Source organism: Polypterus senegalus, chromosome 10, assembly GCF_016835505.1.
Source record: "Polypterus senegalus isolate Bchr_013 chromosome 10, ASM1683550v1, whole genome shotgun sequence".
NCBI classification, from domain to species: domain Eukaryota; kingdom Metazoa; phylum Chordata; class Cladistia; order Polypteriformes; family Polypteridae; genus Polypterus; species Polypterus senegalus.
The window spans coordinates 41819894-41836650 of NC_053163.1; the positions used below are offsets into that span (position 1 = coordinate 41819894).

General features: G+C 37.5%; 1 protein-coding gene across 2 annotated transcripts in view; it reads left to right on the forward strand.

Moving 5' to 3' along the window:
* chm (CHM Rab escort protein) overlaps positions 1-16757 on the forward strand; it is a 283130-nt gene that overhangs the window by 14837 nt on the left and 251536 nt on the right. The window contains exons 1-2 of one of the 2 annotated variants that reach the window (XM_039765766.1): positions 4062-4131; positions 8302-8367. Coding sequence is in view for 1 of the 2 variants with exons in the window: in XM_039765765.1 (XP_039621699.1) it covers positions 4065-4131 (67 nt within the window). In the remaining variant the exon portion in view is untranslated. Of the gene's footprint in view, positions 1-4061; positions 4132-8301; positions 8368-16757 lie in introns of those variants that run through there. The other variant, XM_039765765.1, reaches the window with a different exon arrangement.

Sequence of the window (16757 nt, forward strand, 5' to 3'; positions counted from 1 at the left end):
ACACACACCACCCCATAATGACAATGTGAAAAAAATTTAATTGAGATTTTTGCAAATTTATTAAAAATAAAAACTTTGAGAAAGCACATGTACATAAGTAGTCACAGCCTTTGCCATGAAGCTCAAAATTGAGCTCAGGTGCATCCCGTTTCCCCTGATCATCCTTGAGATGTTTCAGCAGCTTAATTGGAGTCCACCTGTGGTAAATTCAGTTGATTGGACATGATTTGGAAAGGCACACACCTGTCTATATATGGTCCCACAGTTGACAGTTCATGTCAGAGCACAAACCAAGCGTGAAGTCAAAGGAATTGTCTGTAGACCTCTGAGACAGGATTGTCTCGAGGCACAAATCTGGGGAAGTTTACAGAAAAATTTCTGCTGCTTTGAAGGTCCCAATGATCACAGTGACCTCCATCATCTGTAAGTGGATTAAGTTCGAAACCAGCAGGACTCTTCCTAGAGCTGGCCGGCCATCTAAACTGAGCGATCGGGGAAGAAGGGCCTTAGTCAGGGAGGTGACCAAGAACCCGATAGTCACTCTGTCAGAGCTCCAGAGTCCTCTGTGGAGAGAGGAGAACCTTCTGGAAGGACAACCATCTCTGCAGCAATCCACCAATCAGGCCTGTATGGTAGAGTGGCCAGACGGAAGCCACTCCTTAGTAAAAGGCACATGGCAGCCCGCCTGGAGTTTGCCAAAAGGCACCTGAAGGACTCTCGGACCATGAGAAACAAAATTCTCTGGTCTGATGAGACAAAGATTGAACTTTTTGGTGAGAATGCCAGGCGTCACATTTGGAGGAAACCAGGCACCGCTCATCACCCGGCCAATACCATCCCTACAGTGAAGCATGGTGGTGGCAGCATCATACTGTGGGGATGTTTTTCAGCGGCAGGAACTGGGAGACTAGTCAGGATAAAGGGAAAGATGACTGCATCAATGTACAGAGACATCCTGGATGAAAACCTGCTGCAGAGCGCTCTTGACCTCAGACTGGGGCGACGGTTCATCTTTCAGCAGAACAACGACCCTAAGCACACAGCCAAGATATCAAAGGAGTGGCTTCAGGACAACTCTGTGAATGTCCTTGAGTGGCCCAGACTTGAATCCGATTGAACATCTCTGGAGAGATCTTAAAATGGCTGTGCACCGACGCTTCCCATCCAACCTGATGGAGCTTGAGAGGTGCTGCAAAGAGGAATGGGCAAAACTGGCCAAGGATAGGTGTGCCAAGCTTGTGGCATAATATTCATTAAGACTTGAGGCTGTAATTGCTGCCAAAGGTGCATTGACGAAGTATTGAGCAAAGCCTGTGAATACTTATGTACATGTGATTTCTCAGTTTTTTTTTATTTTTAATAAATTTGCAAAACCTCAAGTAAACGTTTTTCACGTTGTCATTATGGGGTGTTGTATGTAGAATTATGAGGAAAAAAATGAATTTAATCCATTTTGGAATAAGCTGAGTATTTAGCTGAGCATAATTTTATTATATTAAGAGTCCTTGCTGCATAACAAATTAGCATAATTACAGGAATAACAGAATCCTGGCTAAATAACAAAGATGGAGCTGATAACCTAGAGGGACACACATTTGTTAGAAGGATAGACAAAACTGAAAAGGAGGTGGGGTTGATGTTTATGTAAATCATTTAAATGCAAGTCCTCTTCAGATGGACGATGAACCCCATGTTAGTGAGGATATGTGGCTTAGTCTGGAGAGCTTTGGGGAAAGAGGCCTTATCTTTAAAAGTGTGTTATAGAGCTCCTAATGCAGACAATAATTTAAATACACATCTTTTTAGTAATCTTATAAGGCAAGTTTACATGGGAATATTATAGTCTTTGGGATTTTAACTATCCAAATATTTACTTGGATAACCTTGCAAACAGTGGAGCACAAGAGCAGGGTTTCCTTTATGCCTGTTGAGCTGCGTTGTTGTTATGTGTGAGTGGGCATTTCTTATTGGTAGCGTTTCTGTTGTGTTTCTCTGATATTGGAACCCTCCTCCTCATCTGAGTTCACCTCTTTTATAACATGTCTTTATTTGAAAACTAACAGTGTCAGATCAGGGGGGCCATGAATGTGACTAAGAGAATAAAAGTAAATAATAAAACAAAATGCTAACTTTTATAAGTACAGTACCATACATTTACACCAGCTGTTACAGACTCGAATAAATCAAATGTATGTTTTTATTCTATAATAGTAGTAATAAATCACTACTCAAAACTGTTAATGCATGAAAACCCCGGTATCGAACCTGCCACCTCTTGACTTGGAGACAGAAGATCTTACCTCTACTCGAGCCAAGCAGACATATACGTGGGTGTGTGTGTGTGTCCTACCGTATCCCAATTTCTTTTACTTTGGTTAAATTCTTGAAAAAAAAAAGCACACTTGTTATATCTGTGCCTTTTGTGAAAGTGTTTATTTGATATTCAGACTTCAGTCTGAACACATACACTTCATTTCAGAATTTGGCCAATTATTAGTAGAACATGAAAAGTTTCTGTTCCAGTTGCCACTCATTTCCTCTCATCCTACATTTACACAGATCATTGTAGACACGGAACACACATGAAACATATGTGTTCCAAGTAACAATATACGGTATTACTTACATTATACAATTCAAGGCATTTCACATCCAGATAAACAGACTTGAGCTGGGAGAACTCTGTGTTCAACTAAAGCTGTGTTGGTGGTGGGATGGCAGGCTGCTTGCTGCTGGTGCTGATTGACACATTTGCAAAACAGACCCTGATGAGGAGGTGTGAGGGAATTTTAAGATGTCCCAGGATTACGTTTTTTCATAGGTTTCACGAATTCTAGTGTTAAAAGTTATGAAGGGAATTAGTACGGTGGATTGAGAACAAGAACACAGAATTACAGCTGGAAACTTAAGGGTAAGTTTTGCATAAACTTCAGGAAGTTTTCCGTTACACAGAGAACCATGCACACGTTGAGTAAGTTACAGTAGCACTTTAGGAACTTTCAAAACTAAACTTTGTTATTTTAGAAGAATTAAGTAGATAGAAATAAGATTTTTTAGGCTGAATGGCCTCTTATCTCGATTGGTCTAATGTTCTTAAGGTTTTTGTCTTAGTTTTAGTTTTCATTTATGGTAATGTCCATGCTTACGGTGAGAAACATTTTTTTATATCTTCTAATGGTACAAAATAAACATTATCAAGGAGTAGTTCAGGTGGTAATATGCTGTACGTTGTCTGCCAGGTATTTTATATTCAAATCTGAGTATTTTTCTCTGAATAAGACTGTAAAGATTTGATTCTGTCTGTTGTGTTTAAGTAATTTTAAATGATGTTGTATACATTAAGCATTATTTTATTTGTATTTTGAAAATATTTTAATTGCAGGCAACACCAGTCTGTAGCATTTTTTTTATTTTTAAACCTTTTGTTATAGTTTATTGTCATAGTAGTATGTGAATTTTATTTGTGTTTTGGGATCTTTTTTCACAGATAGAAGAAGGAGAAGAACTTAGATGCTTTTAATGTATATGTTGCACCTTGTTATGTAAACACACTAACATGCACATCAGGAAGTAATGTAACAAATATTTAAAACTAATGACCACATTAAACTACTTGGATGTTGAATTGTTATTCCACGTTAGGATATTTTTCTCTAGTTGGGGCATGATATTGGAAGTGGGAAATTCAGCGAGACAAGGTAGGTAGAGATTAACTCTGCATCGCCACATCAACCCTCTCCTGGTGCAGAGAGAGAGAATTGGGTTTAATTAGCCAGTCGGGGAAAGGAAGAATAATAGTGTCCATGCAAAGAAACATCAAAGTAATTTAAGTCTTTTTTTTCTTTATTTTATCCTAAGCCCATGTTTGTTCTTAGCTCTACACAATGTCCTTTGCGTGGTCTTATTACATTTTATGCATATTTGATATGCTGATATATTAAATCTTCAATAGCCATTTTATAAACTTGTCTTATGTTAATGGTTTCTCTTATATAACTGTTAAAAGATATAATCTTTACTTTGAACTCAAATATAGCGATACTAACCATATGTTCCTGTTTCAGGATTGACAGAATCAATTATAGCAGCTGCTTGTTCAAGAGTTGGCAAGAGTGTGTTGCATGTTGACAGGTAAACTGATTAATTTAATGTTATAACTTTGTTTTAATAAATGGTTTATTTTAAGGGTAAATTTTTCTAAGGATGAAAACCTCCAAATGAACTGTCAATAATTCACGTACATCTTTCTGTCCAGAGTTATTTCCTTAGTACTCCATCATGAGTAAATAATTTTTTTAGTACAGTATTTTATCTTTTAGCTTTCTTTGTCAGTGTACTGTAGGTGATGTACTGTTTACATATTAACCACCTATGCATGGGGTGTCTCACCAGTGGGACACCACCATATTTCAAAGTTTTTTGTGTATGTTCCAATAAACCCACAACTCATTCAAAAGCAATAATATTTTTACAGCCCATGAGTGTTGTCTTTTTAAACAATCGTGAATTTCCATGTTGTCCACTCTTTTTAATTAGTAAAATATGTGATTTACATAAGTTTATGACAAGATGGGCAATGCAAGTGCATCTCAGAAAATCTGCTTTTATCAAAGATCATAACTACGTTGCGCTACATACAGTGAAAAACTCATTACCATTGGATAGCTTTATTTCTGACCATTTCAGCGATGTATAGTTGTCTACTATTAGGCACTTGTATTACTTGTCACACCCATGTGCAAAAGTCAGGAAGTACTCTGCTTGGGTGTCAGCTCACCTTTACACATTTTTACACATTGTTACGCACAGGATTCTACAAGACTGCATGTAGATTGTTTGATTGACATGCAGTATGCCTTGAGGTTTCTACTAGGGAAATGTTTTCAAAATAAAATATTTAGTTGAACATAAATTATAGAATGCTAGTGATAATGGAATATAAAGATCTTGAGTTATAGTTTTGCCTCTTATGAGAATGATGCATTTGCTGAAGGACTCAATGCTGTGCTTTATGTTGTAAGTACTGTGTAATACAACTTTGAAGCATTGTGGCTGCACTTTTAAAATTCAAGCATCATTGGTTCAATTACCATATCCAGATGCTGTCTGCTGCATGTTCTCAATTTGTCAGTGTTCTGAGAAGTTTCCTTCAAATTTCATCTTTTCTGCATACCCACTCAAAATCGCATGTGAGTAGCGTTAATGATTCATTAAATAAAGGCTTAGAACATGTAAACAATGGAAAATTAAGAAAAAAATTCAAGAAATAATTAAATGTACAAATTTGTATTCAATTTTTTGATTCATTCAAAGTAGTCTCCTTTTCCTGATATTACAGCCAAACTGTGGTAACCCTTTTGATTCAGAATGGCAGTCAATCTATGCAAGTCAACAACTTTGCCTCCAGCAAAAGAACCCCAGACCATCACACTTCCTCCTCCATTTGTGACAGTTGGACACACTGACAAACTGTCCTTTCACCAACTTGACGGTGTACAAACACCCTGCATAAAGAACCGATGATTTCAGATTTTGTTTCATTGCTCCATATGACTTAATTCCAGTTTGTAGTAGTCCACAGCCGGTATTTTAAGACACTGTTTTCTCCTTCAGGGAGTGGCTTTCTTACTCCTACTTGCCCTGTCAAACCTGCACCACAAAGACTCGTCTTCACAGTAGAAACTGGGACTTGCTTTTTTTGACCACTGTTACATTGTGCATGAAACTGTTGTGCTGTGAGGCGTCTTATCACACAAGCTGGTGGCCCTCAGAAACTTGTCTTCTGATTAGTTTGTGACTTCAGGTCTGCCAGATCTCTTCCTATCATAGTTTTTTTCCAATTTATAATTGCTTTGGATTGTGTAGGACACAGTGACATTTTCATTTATTTATTTATTTTTTTGGCATTTTCTCTAAATGAAGGACCTACATTTATAAGGGTAACTAGCAAAATACCCGTGCTTCGCAGCGGCGAAGTACTGCCTTAAAATTTTTATTAAGAAGAAAATTAAACCTTATTAAAGTGAGGGAAAATAAACCAATAATTGTTAAGGATCTCTTTGTATACCACATTGTGGGTTCGGCCCTCCGGTTGTAATATGACCAAGCTGTGCGCTGAGCTTACTCTTGAGCATGCAACGTACAGTTGGCCATGTGAACAGTAATCTTGTTTCAAATCTGCTGTCATAATTGGTTTGAGTTTCATCGTTTGTTTTAATTACGACAGTATTTATAGGACTTGTGTTGAAGAGACATTTGGCATCTGTCAAGCGTTGTAAGTATACAACCTGTTTCATCAATAACTTTACATCCAGCTTTTGAGAGTTTAAACATTCATAAACATCAAAGTGTCCACTACTGAAATCGTCACCTGTCAATCTAAGATGTTTAAGAGGCATTGGTGGTTCTCAAAAGGTGTAAAATATTTGGCCATTTCGGTACACTTGAAAGCGACAACCGAACAATTCATTGGCAGCCATCAACTCACATGCAGATGCATAGGTGAAGGGCTTAAGCATTTCACTCTTCTAGTGCTCCTGTGTAATATAACTGTCTCCTGTACCGTCATCAGTCCACACCTTGAACCTGTCCCAGTCATTCAATACATAGCTCACAATGTTCCTCAAGAGTGAGCCTGATATAGCTGTGCAATATGTAACAAAGAGAATGGAAAAGGTAGATGCCATCTCCGGGCATGGAAACCACTCGGTAAGTGACAGTTCTTTGATCGATGGTGATCACCTCGATAGACATGTTAATGGGGGTATGGTTGGAATGATAAAGGAAATGGGTACCTGAACAATGTAAAGTAAGTCTAAAATACCTACACAATAACTATAATCGTAATAAATGAACAATAAAACAGCGGAGAAGCCGTGGATTAAATAAAAAGGCTGTAGTTATCAGCAGGGAGACGTGAATCCCGTGGCGAAGCAAGGAAGGGAATGTAGAGACTGGAGCGATGGACGGCCTTATAGTGGCAGGCAGCCAACAACGTGGGAGGCGTTGGGATGGGGGACCCAACGCCGCCTCACACGGTGACCAAGCCGCAGGCTATAGACGTATATATGTACGTAAGTAGGATTCAGTTAGCATTGGGAGCCCACGTACCAAATTTCTTGAAGATGGGCCCATAAGTAACAAAGACCATTGAAAAGTTCAATATGGCGGCCGACAGTGGCATCATACCACCTAATTTCAGCCTTCTACCTACACGGGAAGTTGGAAAATTAGTGACGTTGGAAAGTTCAATATGGCGGCCGACAGTGGCGTCATACCATCGAAATAAGTACGTACATCGGTTTCGGTTAGCGCAGGGAAGCCGCCTACCAAATTTCGTGAAGATGGGGCCATAAATAAGAAAGTTCAGCATGGCGGATGTTGTCGACCGTTATGACCGTTACGTGTAGAATTTCGAAAATTAACCTGCCTAACTTTTGTAAGTAAGCTGTAAGGAATAAACCTGCCAACTTGCAGCCTTCTACCTACACGGGAAGTTGGACAATTAGTGAGTGAGTCAGTCAGTGAGTCAGTCAGTCAGTCAGTGATTGAGTGAGTGAGGGCTTTGCCTTTTATTAGTATAGATAATGCTCTTTCTCCTTTCATTTGTTAATTGCCGTTTTCTTGCCATTATCACTGGAATTTAAAACTTTATGTAAGTCTGTTCCAACTATGCTTTAAGACAGGCACAGGGCTTTTAAGTAATCAACAGAAGTTGTGACACCTGTGCAAATTGTTTGCTATGCAGTTTTTGCTTAGCCTAAACTTCAGATTTAAACCACTGGTATTTTACCACTTACCTTTTCACCATTTCAACTGATTTGATTACATTTGAATAAAAACTGGAAAAACAGGGGTTTTGTAAAACATTTGACCTGTGGTGTGTATACATATAAATTTAATGTGTGTGTGTGTGTATCTTCTAATATAGTGTTTGGGGAAGGTATTTATGTGAATTGGGTTTTTGGTGCACTTTTTGTATCTAGACTTTTCTTCTTTGTAATGTTTTTTTAATCATCCCATTTGTGTTATTGCAAAGTTTCCTCCTGGCAACAATTTGTGTATGTATTTTTATTGTTTCTTTTGGGGACTTTTTTTTTTAAATCATTGCGGTGCATTGCTGTGTAAAAAGTCCATGTGACCCTTTTTTAATGTGCATCTATAAATAAACTTTTTGCTTTTGAGATGCATCCTTTTTGTACCTGTGCCTCCCTGTCTAAAAGCTCTAATTTCTGATCCTGATCAGTCCAGAACTACAGGAGTCCCAGTTATTACTCTTGTGCCCTCTTTCCCACTTCATAGGGTGTTAGAAGACCCATAGCTGCAGTTGCTGCCAAATGTGCTTTTCTACTAAATACCAACTTGAAGGTGAATATTTATGTGATCAATTTAATATTTTTTTATATTTGTAGTTAATTAGGTCACTTTGCAGAGATCTGTTTTCACACTGATATTAAAGTGTCTTTTTTCAATTGTTCGATGTAAAATAATCACTGTAAAATTTAGTGATTTTTAATAATAAAATGTAAAAACCTCAAATTTAGCAATTAACAAGTGTTCTACTGTATAATACACACTAGGGATGTCAAAGTTCCCCAAAAATACTATTTATATATTGTTTCTTTAACATTGTTACTATTCAAATATATATTCAAAGAAAAAATGTCATTGTCTATGCACATTGTACATATAATGTTATATGGTACTTTACAGACAGGGCAGCAATAAAAAAGGAGACATACAGTACTCCTAAAGAAAAAACACCCTAAAAAACAATGCCATGCAAACATTTAATGTATTTGTTTGGCTGCACAAAATTATTCCTAACAGCAGTTATTATATCTAACATAAAACAAGCATGCTTCATTTGCTGAATTCAGATCAACCTGTGGAAGACAGTATTAATCCATAAAAAGCACCTGGTTTGTGTGTGCATGTATAAATTTAAAGGATGTTTAAATAAATTATGCAAACTTTTAAATAAATGTACAGGTATATTGCTTATGATTAAAGCAATTAAAAATGATATACTACAAATTTAAATGTGATCCACATGTTTAAAGTCTAGTACTGATTGTGTTTTTTTTTCAGTATGTTTCCAGCTGTCTGATTCATTCTGCTTGGATGGATATCTAGGATGCATAGATACTAGCTGTGTGAAATGAGGTTACCCTCAAAAATCTTGCAGCTTTTATCACTGGAAAGGATTATCATTTGCCATCAGTAATGTTTTACTTTGATACTTAGTCATTTGTTGATACATATAGTTAGGATATTTTGATACACCTACATTTTCACAATAAGTATTATCAAGGATGCTCCAAGAACACTCAATATTATTGTCTCCTTTAGTGTTTGGTTTTTCCAAAAGGCTTGCCATTTTGGATGCCTTGTCTGCGTCTTTCACCTTTATTGCTGTCATTTTGTCCAATATCGTTTCTCGTATCTGCTTTTGTTGATCCAGTGTCCGATGAATTAAACTATGAAAGCATGTATTGAGGTACTATGTTCCTGGTATTGCTTTCCATGATCTTCTAAAATGTTTAATCTCATTTTTTGCGCTGGCATTTTGTCTTTTATTGACTTGCTAGGGGGCTTACGCCAGCCACTTCGTGTGTCTGTCGCTCATGTTGTGAAATTGGGGGGCTGAATGCACCCCAAGGAGACACGGTCGCTCCTCTGAAACCCTTCTTAAACGGTGACAAAATGGGAAACAAATACACTTTTTAAAAAAAAAAAATCTCTTTGCTCGATCAGCTGCTGGTTTGCTGCTGCCATGCCGCGTGATCTGCATCTTGTATGGAGTTTCAAACATTTAAAGCCTGTACAGCAGCTGTCTTTGTCATCTGCTCTTTGTCTTTTATATCCGGCCGCGGGCGTGTTTAAATCCATTGGCACAAAGTCTCATCTTGCGGGACGCGAGCTTTTGATATTTTTTAGTTTATAATTTAAAAATAGAATAAGAATCTGAAAATCTAACAAGATCACATTAAAAATTGATAAATTCTGAAAAGAGTGATACCAAACATATATATGTAGGTTTTAAAAATAAGGCTGATTTAAAGCGTGACATAAAAACGTGACATAAAAAGTCACATAAAATCGTTGCAATTTTAGTCTTAGGATTTTATTTTTAAATTTTATTTTTTTATTTTTTATTTTATCTATCTATATATATATATATATATATATATATATATATATATATATATATATATATATATATATATATATATATATATATATATATATATATATATATATATATATATATATATATATACATACATACATACAGTGGGTACGGAAAGTATTCAGACCCCCTTTAATTTTTCACTCTTTGTTATATTGCAGCCATTTGCTAAAATCATTTAAATTAATTTTTTTCTTCATTAATGTACACACAGCACCCCTTACGGAAAGTATTCAGACCCCCTTCAATTTTTCACTCTTTGCAGCCATTTGCTAAAATCATTTAAATGAATTTTTTTCCTCATTAATGTACACACAGCACCCCTTATCGACAGACAAAGAAAAGAATTTTTGAAATTGTTGCAGATTTATTAAAAAAGAAAAACTGAAATATCACATGGTCCTAAGTATTCAGACCCTTTGCTCAGTATTTAGTAGAAGCACCCTTTTGAGCTAATACAGCCATGAGTCTTCTTGGGAAAGATGCAACAAGTTTTTCACACCTGGATTTGGGGATCCTCTGCCATTCCTTCTTCCAGTTCTGTCAGGTTGGATGGTAAACGTTGGTGGACAGCCATTTTTAGGTCTCTCCAGAGATGCCCAATTGGGTTTAAGTCAGGGCTCTGGCTGGGCCATTCAAGAACAGTCACAGAGTTGTTGTGAAGCCACTCCTTCATTATTTTAGCTGTGTGCTTAGGGTCACTGTCTTGTTGGAAGGTAAACCTTCAGCCCAGTCTGAGGTCCTTAGCACTCTGGAGAAGGTTTTTGTCCAGGATATCCCTGTACTTGGCTGCATTCATCTTTCCCTCGATTGCAACCAGTCGTCCTGTTCCTGCAGCTGATAAACACCCCCACAGCATGATGCTGCCACCGCCATGCTTCACTGTGGGGACTGTACTGGACAAGTGATGAGCAGTGCCTGGTTGTCTCCACACATACCGCTTAGAATTAGGGCGAAAAAGCCAAAATTCCACTAAATTACCCTGATAAGGCACACCTGTGAAGTGAAAACCATTTCAGGTGGACTACCTGTTGAAGCTCATTGAGAGAATGCCAAGAGTGTGCAAAGCAGTAATCAGAGCAAAGGGTGGCTATTTTGAAGAAACTAGAATATAAAACATGTTTTCTGTTATTTCACCTTTTTTTGTTAAGTACATAACTCCACATGTGTTCATTCATAGTTTTGATTCCTTCAGTGAGAATCTACCAATGTAAAAGGTCATGAAAATAATGAAAACACATTGAATGAGGAGGTGTGTCCAAACTTTTGGCCTGTACTGTATATACAGTAATCTCTCTTCGATCGCGGGGGTTGCGTTCCAGACCCCCCCGCGATAGGTGAAAATCCGCAAAGTAGAAACCATATATTTGTATGGTTATTTTTATATATTTTAAGCCCTTATAAACTCTCCCACACTGTTAACATTATTTGAGCCCTCTAGACATGAAATAACACCCTTTAGTTAAAAGTTTAAACTGTGCTCCATGACAAGACAGAGATGGCAGTTCTTTCTCACAATTAAAAGAATGCAAACATATCTTCTCTTCAAAGGAGCGCCGTCAGGAGCAGAGAATGTCAAAGAGAGAGAGTGCGAGATAAGAAAAGCAAACAATCAAAAAATCAATACATGCTTTTAAGTATGCCGAAGCACCGCGATAAAGCGGCATTTTGTAGAGGAGCGTCCGTATCCTCTATGCAAACAGCCCCTCCGTCAGGTGCAGAGAATGTCAGAGAGGGTGAGAGACCAAGAAAAGCAAACAATCAAGCACCGCGCGGGAAGTATATCATTGAGGAGTTTTAGTTAATATGTAATACATGCTCTGATTGGGTAGCTTCTAAGCCATCCTCCAATAGCGTCCCTTGTATGAAATCAACTGGGGAAACGAACTGAGGAAGCATGTAACATAGACCCATTGTCCGCAGAAATCCGCGAACCATATATATAGATTAAGATTGCCTAGAAAAACATATTTAGAAGGTAGAACAGAAGATGCTGTATGGCTAGCCTATTCAAATTCCTGCAAGCGCACAATATGCGGCCTAATAGCAACCTCTGAGTGGCCTAGCTCTTTTGTTCTGCTAGAAATGCATAGAAAAAAGAAGAAAAACGCATTGCCGTTTGTAGCCCTGTGTTTAGAAAAGGTGGTAGTAGTCTATTAATACTGTGTTGTTTTTTTTTTGGTGTGCATGCAGGTACATGCCAGTGCATTGTACTGTCATCTCAGCTGCAACAACTGGTTGTGATATAGACTACAAATTTAAATGATTCTATAATTGATTGTGTCTGCCAAGTCTCAGTTGTATTCCAGTTTCATCAAGGGTGCGTGAATGTTGGGTTTTGCAAATGAGTTTAATTGTTACTCCAGTGCAAACCTCCTTACTGACGAGCACTGTTTACACTCTTCTATTCCTATGATTGGTTGGCCCTCGACTTACACACTCTGATCCTGTGGATTCATGGCTGTTCCATGGATGACATTCAGACACTGATACTCAAAGCAAAGAACTGTATGCCTAGAAAAACTGTTTTTGATGAAAACATGCAAAAAGGTTGGAATTTCCTTTAAAACTCGATCAAATTAAGCACTAATTGCTTTGTAGAACTATATAGCAACTGTTTTATAGAAAGCAGAACTCATTATTAACCTGGGCTTAATAGTCTTGGATTTAGAAAATTCTGTGTTTGTAATTTTAAACTATCAAGTGCAATATGATGTACTGTAGAATAATGTAGGGAGTGTAATAGTAGTGTGGCTGTCTCGTAATAAGGAGATCATGAATTTGTGTCCCGGGTCCTCCCTTCATGGAGTTTTTAATTTGCTTTGAGTAGTGAGTAAAATGCAATATAAATGGTTTACAAAAAAGGCACTGCTAATCACATGTGATGATTTAAAATGAACCTGTGTTCCCTCAATGTGCAGTAAACGTTGTATTCATGTGTGTTAGTTCCTGTTATCTTTTGTTATGGGTTTATGCACTTGATAGCATTGATAGTTCTTTTTTTCTTCTGTTAAATGCACTTTGTGATGTTACATATGACCAAAATATTTTATTTCAAAAGGGAAACAAATAGCATTACTAATTCTGTACTCTTCTTTGATTTTTATGTACTTTGAGAAGTGCCTAGGCCAGATATGACCAAAATATATATCTGTTTTTATTTTAAAAGTGAAAAAAATTAATTCTACTACCTCATATAGTTTTTTTATTTTAAAAAGCACTTTGATGTGCCTGTGTCAGATGTGACCAAATCCAAAAGGGAAACATTGAGTAAACATTGTTTTTCAATGCATTCATTTGTGTTGGTTTAAAATTTATCTGCTGCTTACTGGTTTCTGAAAATGTCTGGCTCAGCAAAATTTCTTGGTTTGAAAATTTGGCCCAACTGAATTTGTAATTAAATAGTCCTGCTGTAGGTTATCTTTCTGTAGGTGATGCTTCAGTTGCAGCTTTTAAAGGTTTTGCCACATAGCTAACCTGGAGAAAAAAAATTCTTAGTTAAAATAGTCCCAGCATTATTTAAAATAGGTGTGCAGCCTTACTGTTGTATTAAATTAAGTCCATACTGACACAGTAAGGCATATGGTTTTGGCCTTACAGTGATTATCAACACTACCTCATATCATCAGGAGACTGACTTTGTTTGGTCAGTGTATATGGAATTTGCATGTAGTCCCTTAGTATGTGCATGTGTTTTTTCTTTTCTGTAGTCTGATTTTCTCATCACATCACAAATATTGATACTAGTTGGGGATGTGTGCATGAGCTAACCCTAAAATAGAGCACCAGCAAGGGTGCATTAACCACCCTAAATTGTATTTACCAGGTGGAAAATATAAATTGAAAATGTTTTCTGTTAAAGTTCCTTCCTTTTTTTTGTCTTATGGAGACCCAATGGGGGGGACACTGAAACCTGACAAACATTTATATTGTGCCATTGACAAGATTTTGTTTTGTTCAAACTAATTAGAAGAATGCTTATAAAGAAACTAATATAAGAAATTATCGTTCTAGAGCACATTTTCTGTACACTTTCAACAGGCCACTAATAGAATACTATATTGTGTAATGAAAATATTTTAGCTATCTTTTCCATTTGTATGCAAATAGTTGTGGGAATCTGGAAAAACTGACCAACTTAACTCTTTCAGGGCTGATGTCGACTTTTGTCAAAAGGAGGAGTTGACAATGGTAATCGACAGTAAACGGTGACAAAACCAACTTTTATGTTTTAGTTGGTCTCTCGTTGCTAGAAGGAAAGTTAGATTCATTGGTTTGACCAAGATTCCTACGCTCACATGATTAGCAAGGCGCAAACAACAGCCAAAATAGAACTGACATCTGGCGAGAGATCAAAGCAAATGCGTAAAGCAAAATTGTTCGTGGACGCCGTTTTGCCTATTATTATCTCTGAACTGGACTATGACTTGTCGGATTCCAGTTTTGCTATAAGTGATCGAAAACGAATGCGAGGTTCCAGCTTCAGCTGATTGGTCCCCAGCTAATCGTGGTACTGACAATGTTTGCCAGGTAGGACTGCTACTTAACAATAAGAGAAAGAAACCAGATTGCAATGCACTCCGACCGTGACCGCCGCTGCTGCTGCCGCCACGCGAAGACAGCCTTGGCAGTAAGCCTGCTGTACATTCTTGGCAAACAGGCAGCCATAGCATGCAGCAACAGACGTTTTATGTTGATTTCTGTGTGAAACCGTTGCTTTTCAGAAACTGTCTTTGGGGGAAAAATATTCAGCCCTCATAGAGTTGATATATTACAAAAATTATATGAAATCAAGGTACATTGATTTGTATTGAACATTTTACCTGTGATTTTTCTTTTGCCATATCCTCACAAAAGTCGAAAATAAGGCAATCTTACTATCCCAACAATGCACTGTTACAGTATACTTTGAATTAAATTGGCCTTTAACAATGCAGTCAAAGCCTATTACTCCAATCCTGTTACCTTATTGATCATTTAATTTTATTTGTAGGCCTCCAATGTTACACCTGTCTGAAGTTTATTATTACTGCTGCTGTTGTTGCTATTGCTTTGTTTATGTTGTAACCAGGACTGAGCAATATCAGCAATATTATATATGGTGATATTTTACAAAATTTTGTATGACAACGATATATATTACCATGGGACACTTAGCCACTTCTTGATAAATTAACTGACTGTCCTCTTCAGCTTTTCAGTTGTGGAAATGGGAATGTTATACACCTTTAGAGGCCACAGATGTGGGGCACAACCCGAACTGCAGACACCACAGTTTCATCTTGCCAGGAAGCGAGGTCTTGTCTATAATAGCAAGACCTTTGATGGTTTCTTCCCTTCATATTTCATCATCACTCTGGTCTGAGTCCTTGAGGCTTGCGTTGTACCATCGTCATAAGCTCTTGACTAGCATCTCCAACACCTTAGGAATTAATGTTTCCTCGATGTGAAATCTCTGGTCCATCAGTTTTCCTTTGACAATGTATATGCTCCTGGATTTGCTAGGTTTCAACTTTATCCCTACCAATGTTATATTGGCATGCAGTTTTTCCATCCAAAGCTTGGTACATGTGACGGTTGATATCAGGGTGGTAATGTCATCCATGTAGGCACGAATGGGTAGGTAATCGCTATCTAGACTGCAGGTGTTGTCCACCTACAATCCATTTTGAAGCTTGGATGATTACTTCAATTGCCATAGTGAAATCTAATGGGGAGATGGTGTACCCTGCCATTATTCCCTCTTCCAGTCATTGCCATGATGTTGTGTACACTGTGGTTTTAATACAGAATTGCAAATTTCATTACAGAAGCTAGAGACAATAAAATTGCACCTCAAACGTTTTGCCAATTATTAATTACCGTCTTTCCTGAGCAAAATAAGGACTTGTTACAATGTGCATCATATGATGTTAAGATACTCTCCAAAGTCCTAGCTAGAAGGACTGAGAAAGTAGGTAATATCACAAAACCAAACTGTATTTATTAAAGGCAGACACTTGGGTTCCAATCTTTGAGGCCTGTTTAATCTTCTTATATAATACGCTACTGTGGCTGTTCGTTTGTCTGTCACGGATTTTAAATTACCTGTAGCTTGCAAACTGTTTCATCTATTGACTTGAAATTTGGTACACATACAGTATACTATGCGACATCTACTATACGCTTTCGGGGTGATGATTTTTATTTACCTTTTTATTTTATTTTATTGTAGAATCAACTCTCTGCAGTGCGCAGCGGGGCGGCTGTGTTGCACATGCGTATGGGCGCTGTTCTCATTCTACTACCACCTTCGTGATCACTTCCCCTACCTCTTCATATCTTTAATCATTCTTGAGGCAGATTGAAGACGTAAGTGCCAGCTTAAGTGAAAATTAAAGAAAATGCACTAAGTAATTGCAACACAAAAACTAACTTAATCAGTTTTAACGCGAAAAGATGCCGACGAAAGAAGAGAAGCAGCGGGCCACTAGGGTGGAGAACAGAAGAGTTTCTTAGGAAGCATTAAGTTCATCAACCTCTGAGCAAACGCATGCTAAACAGAGACGGAGAAAGAGTATGAAAA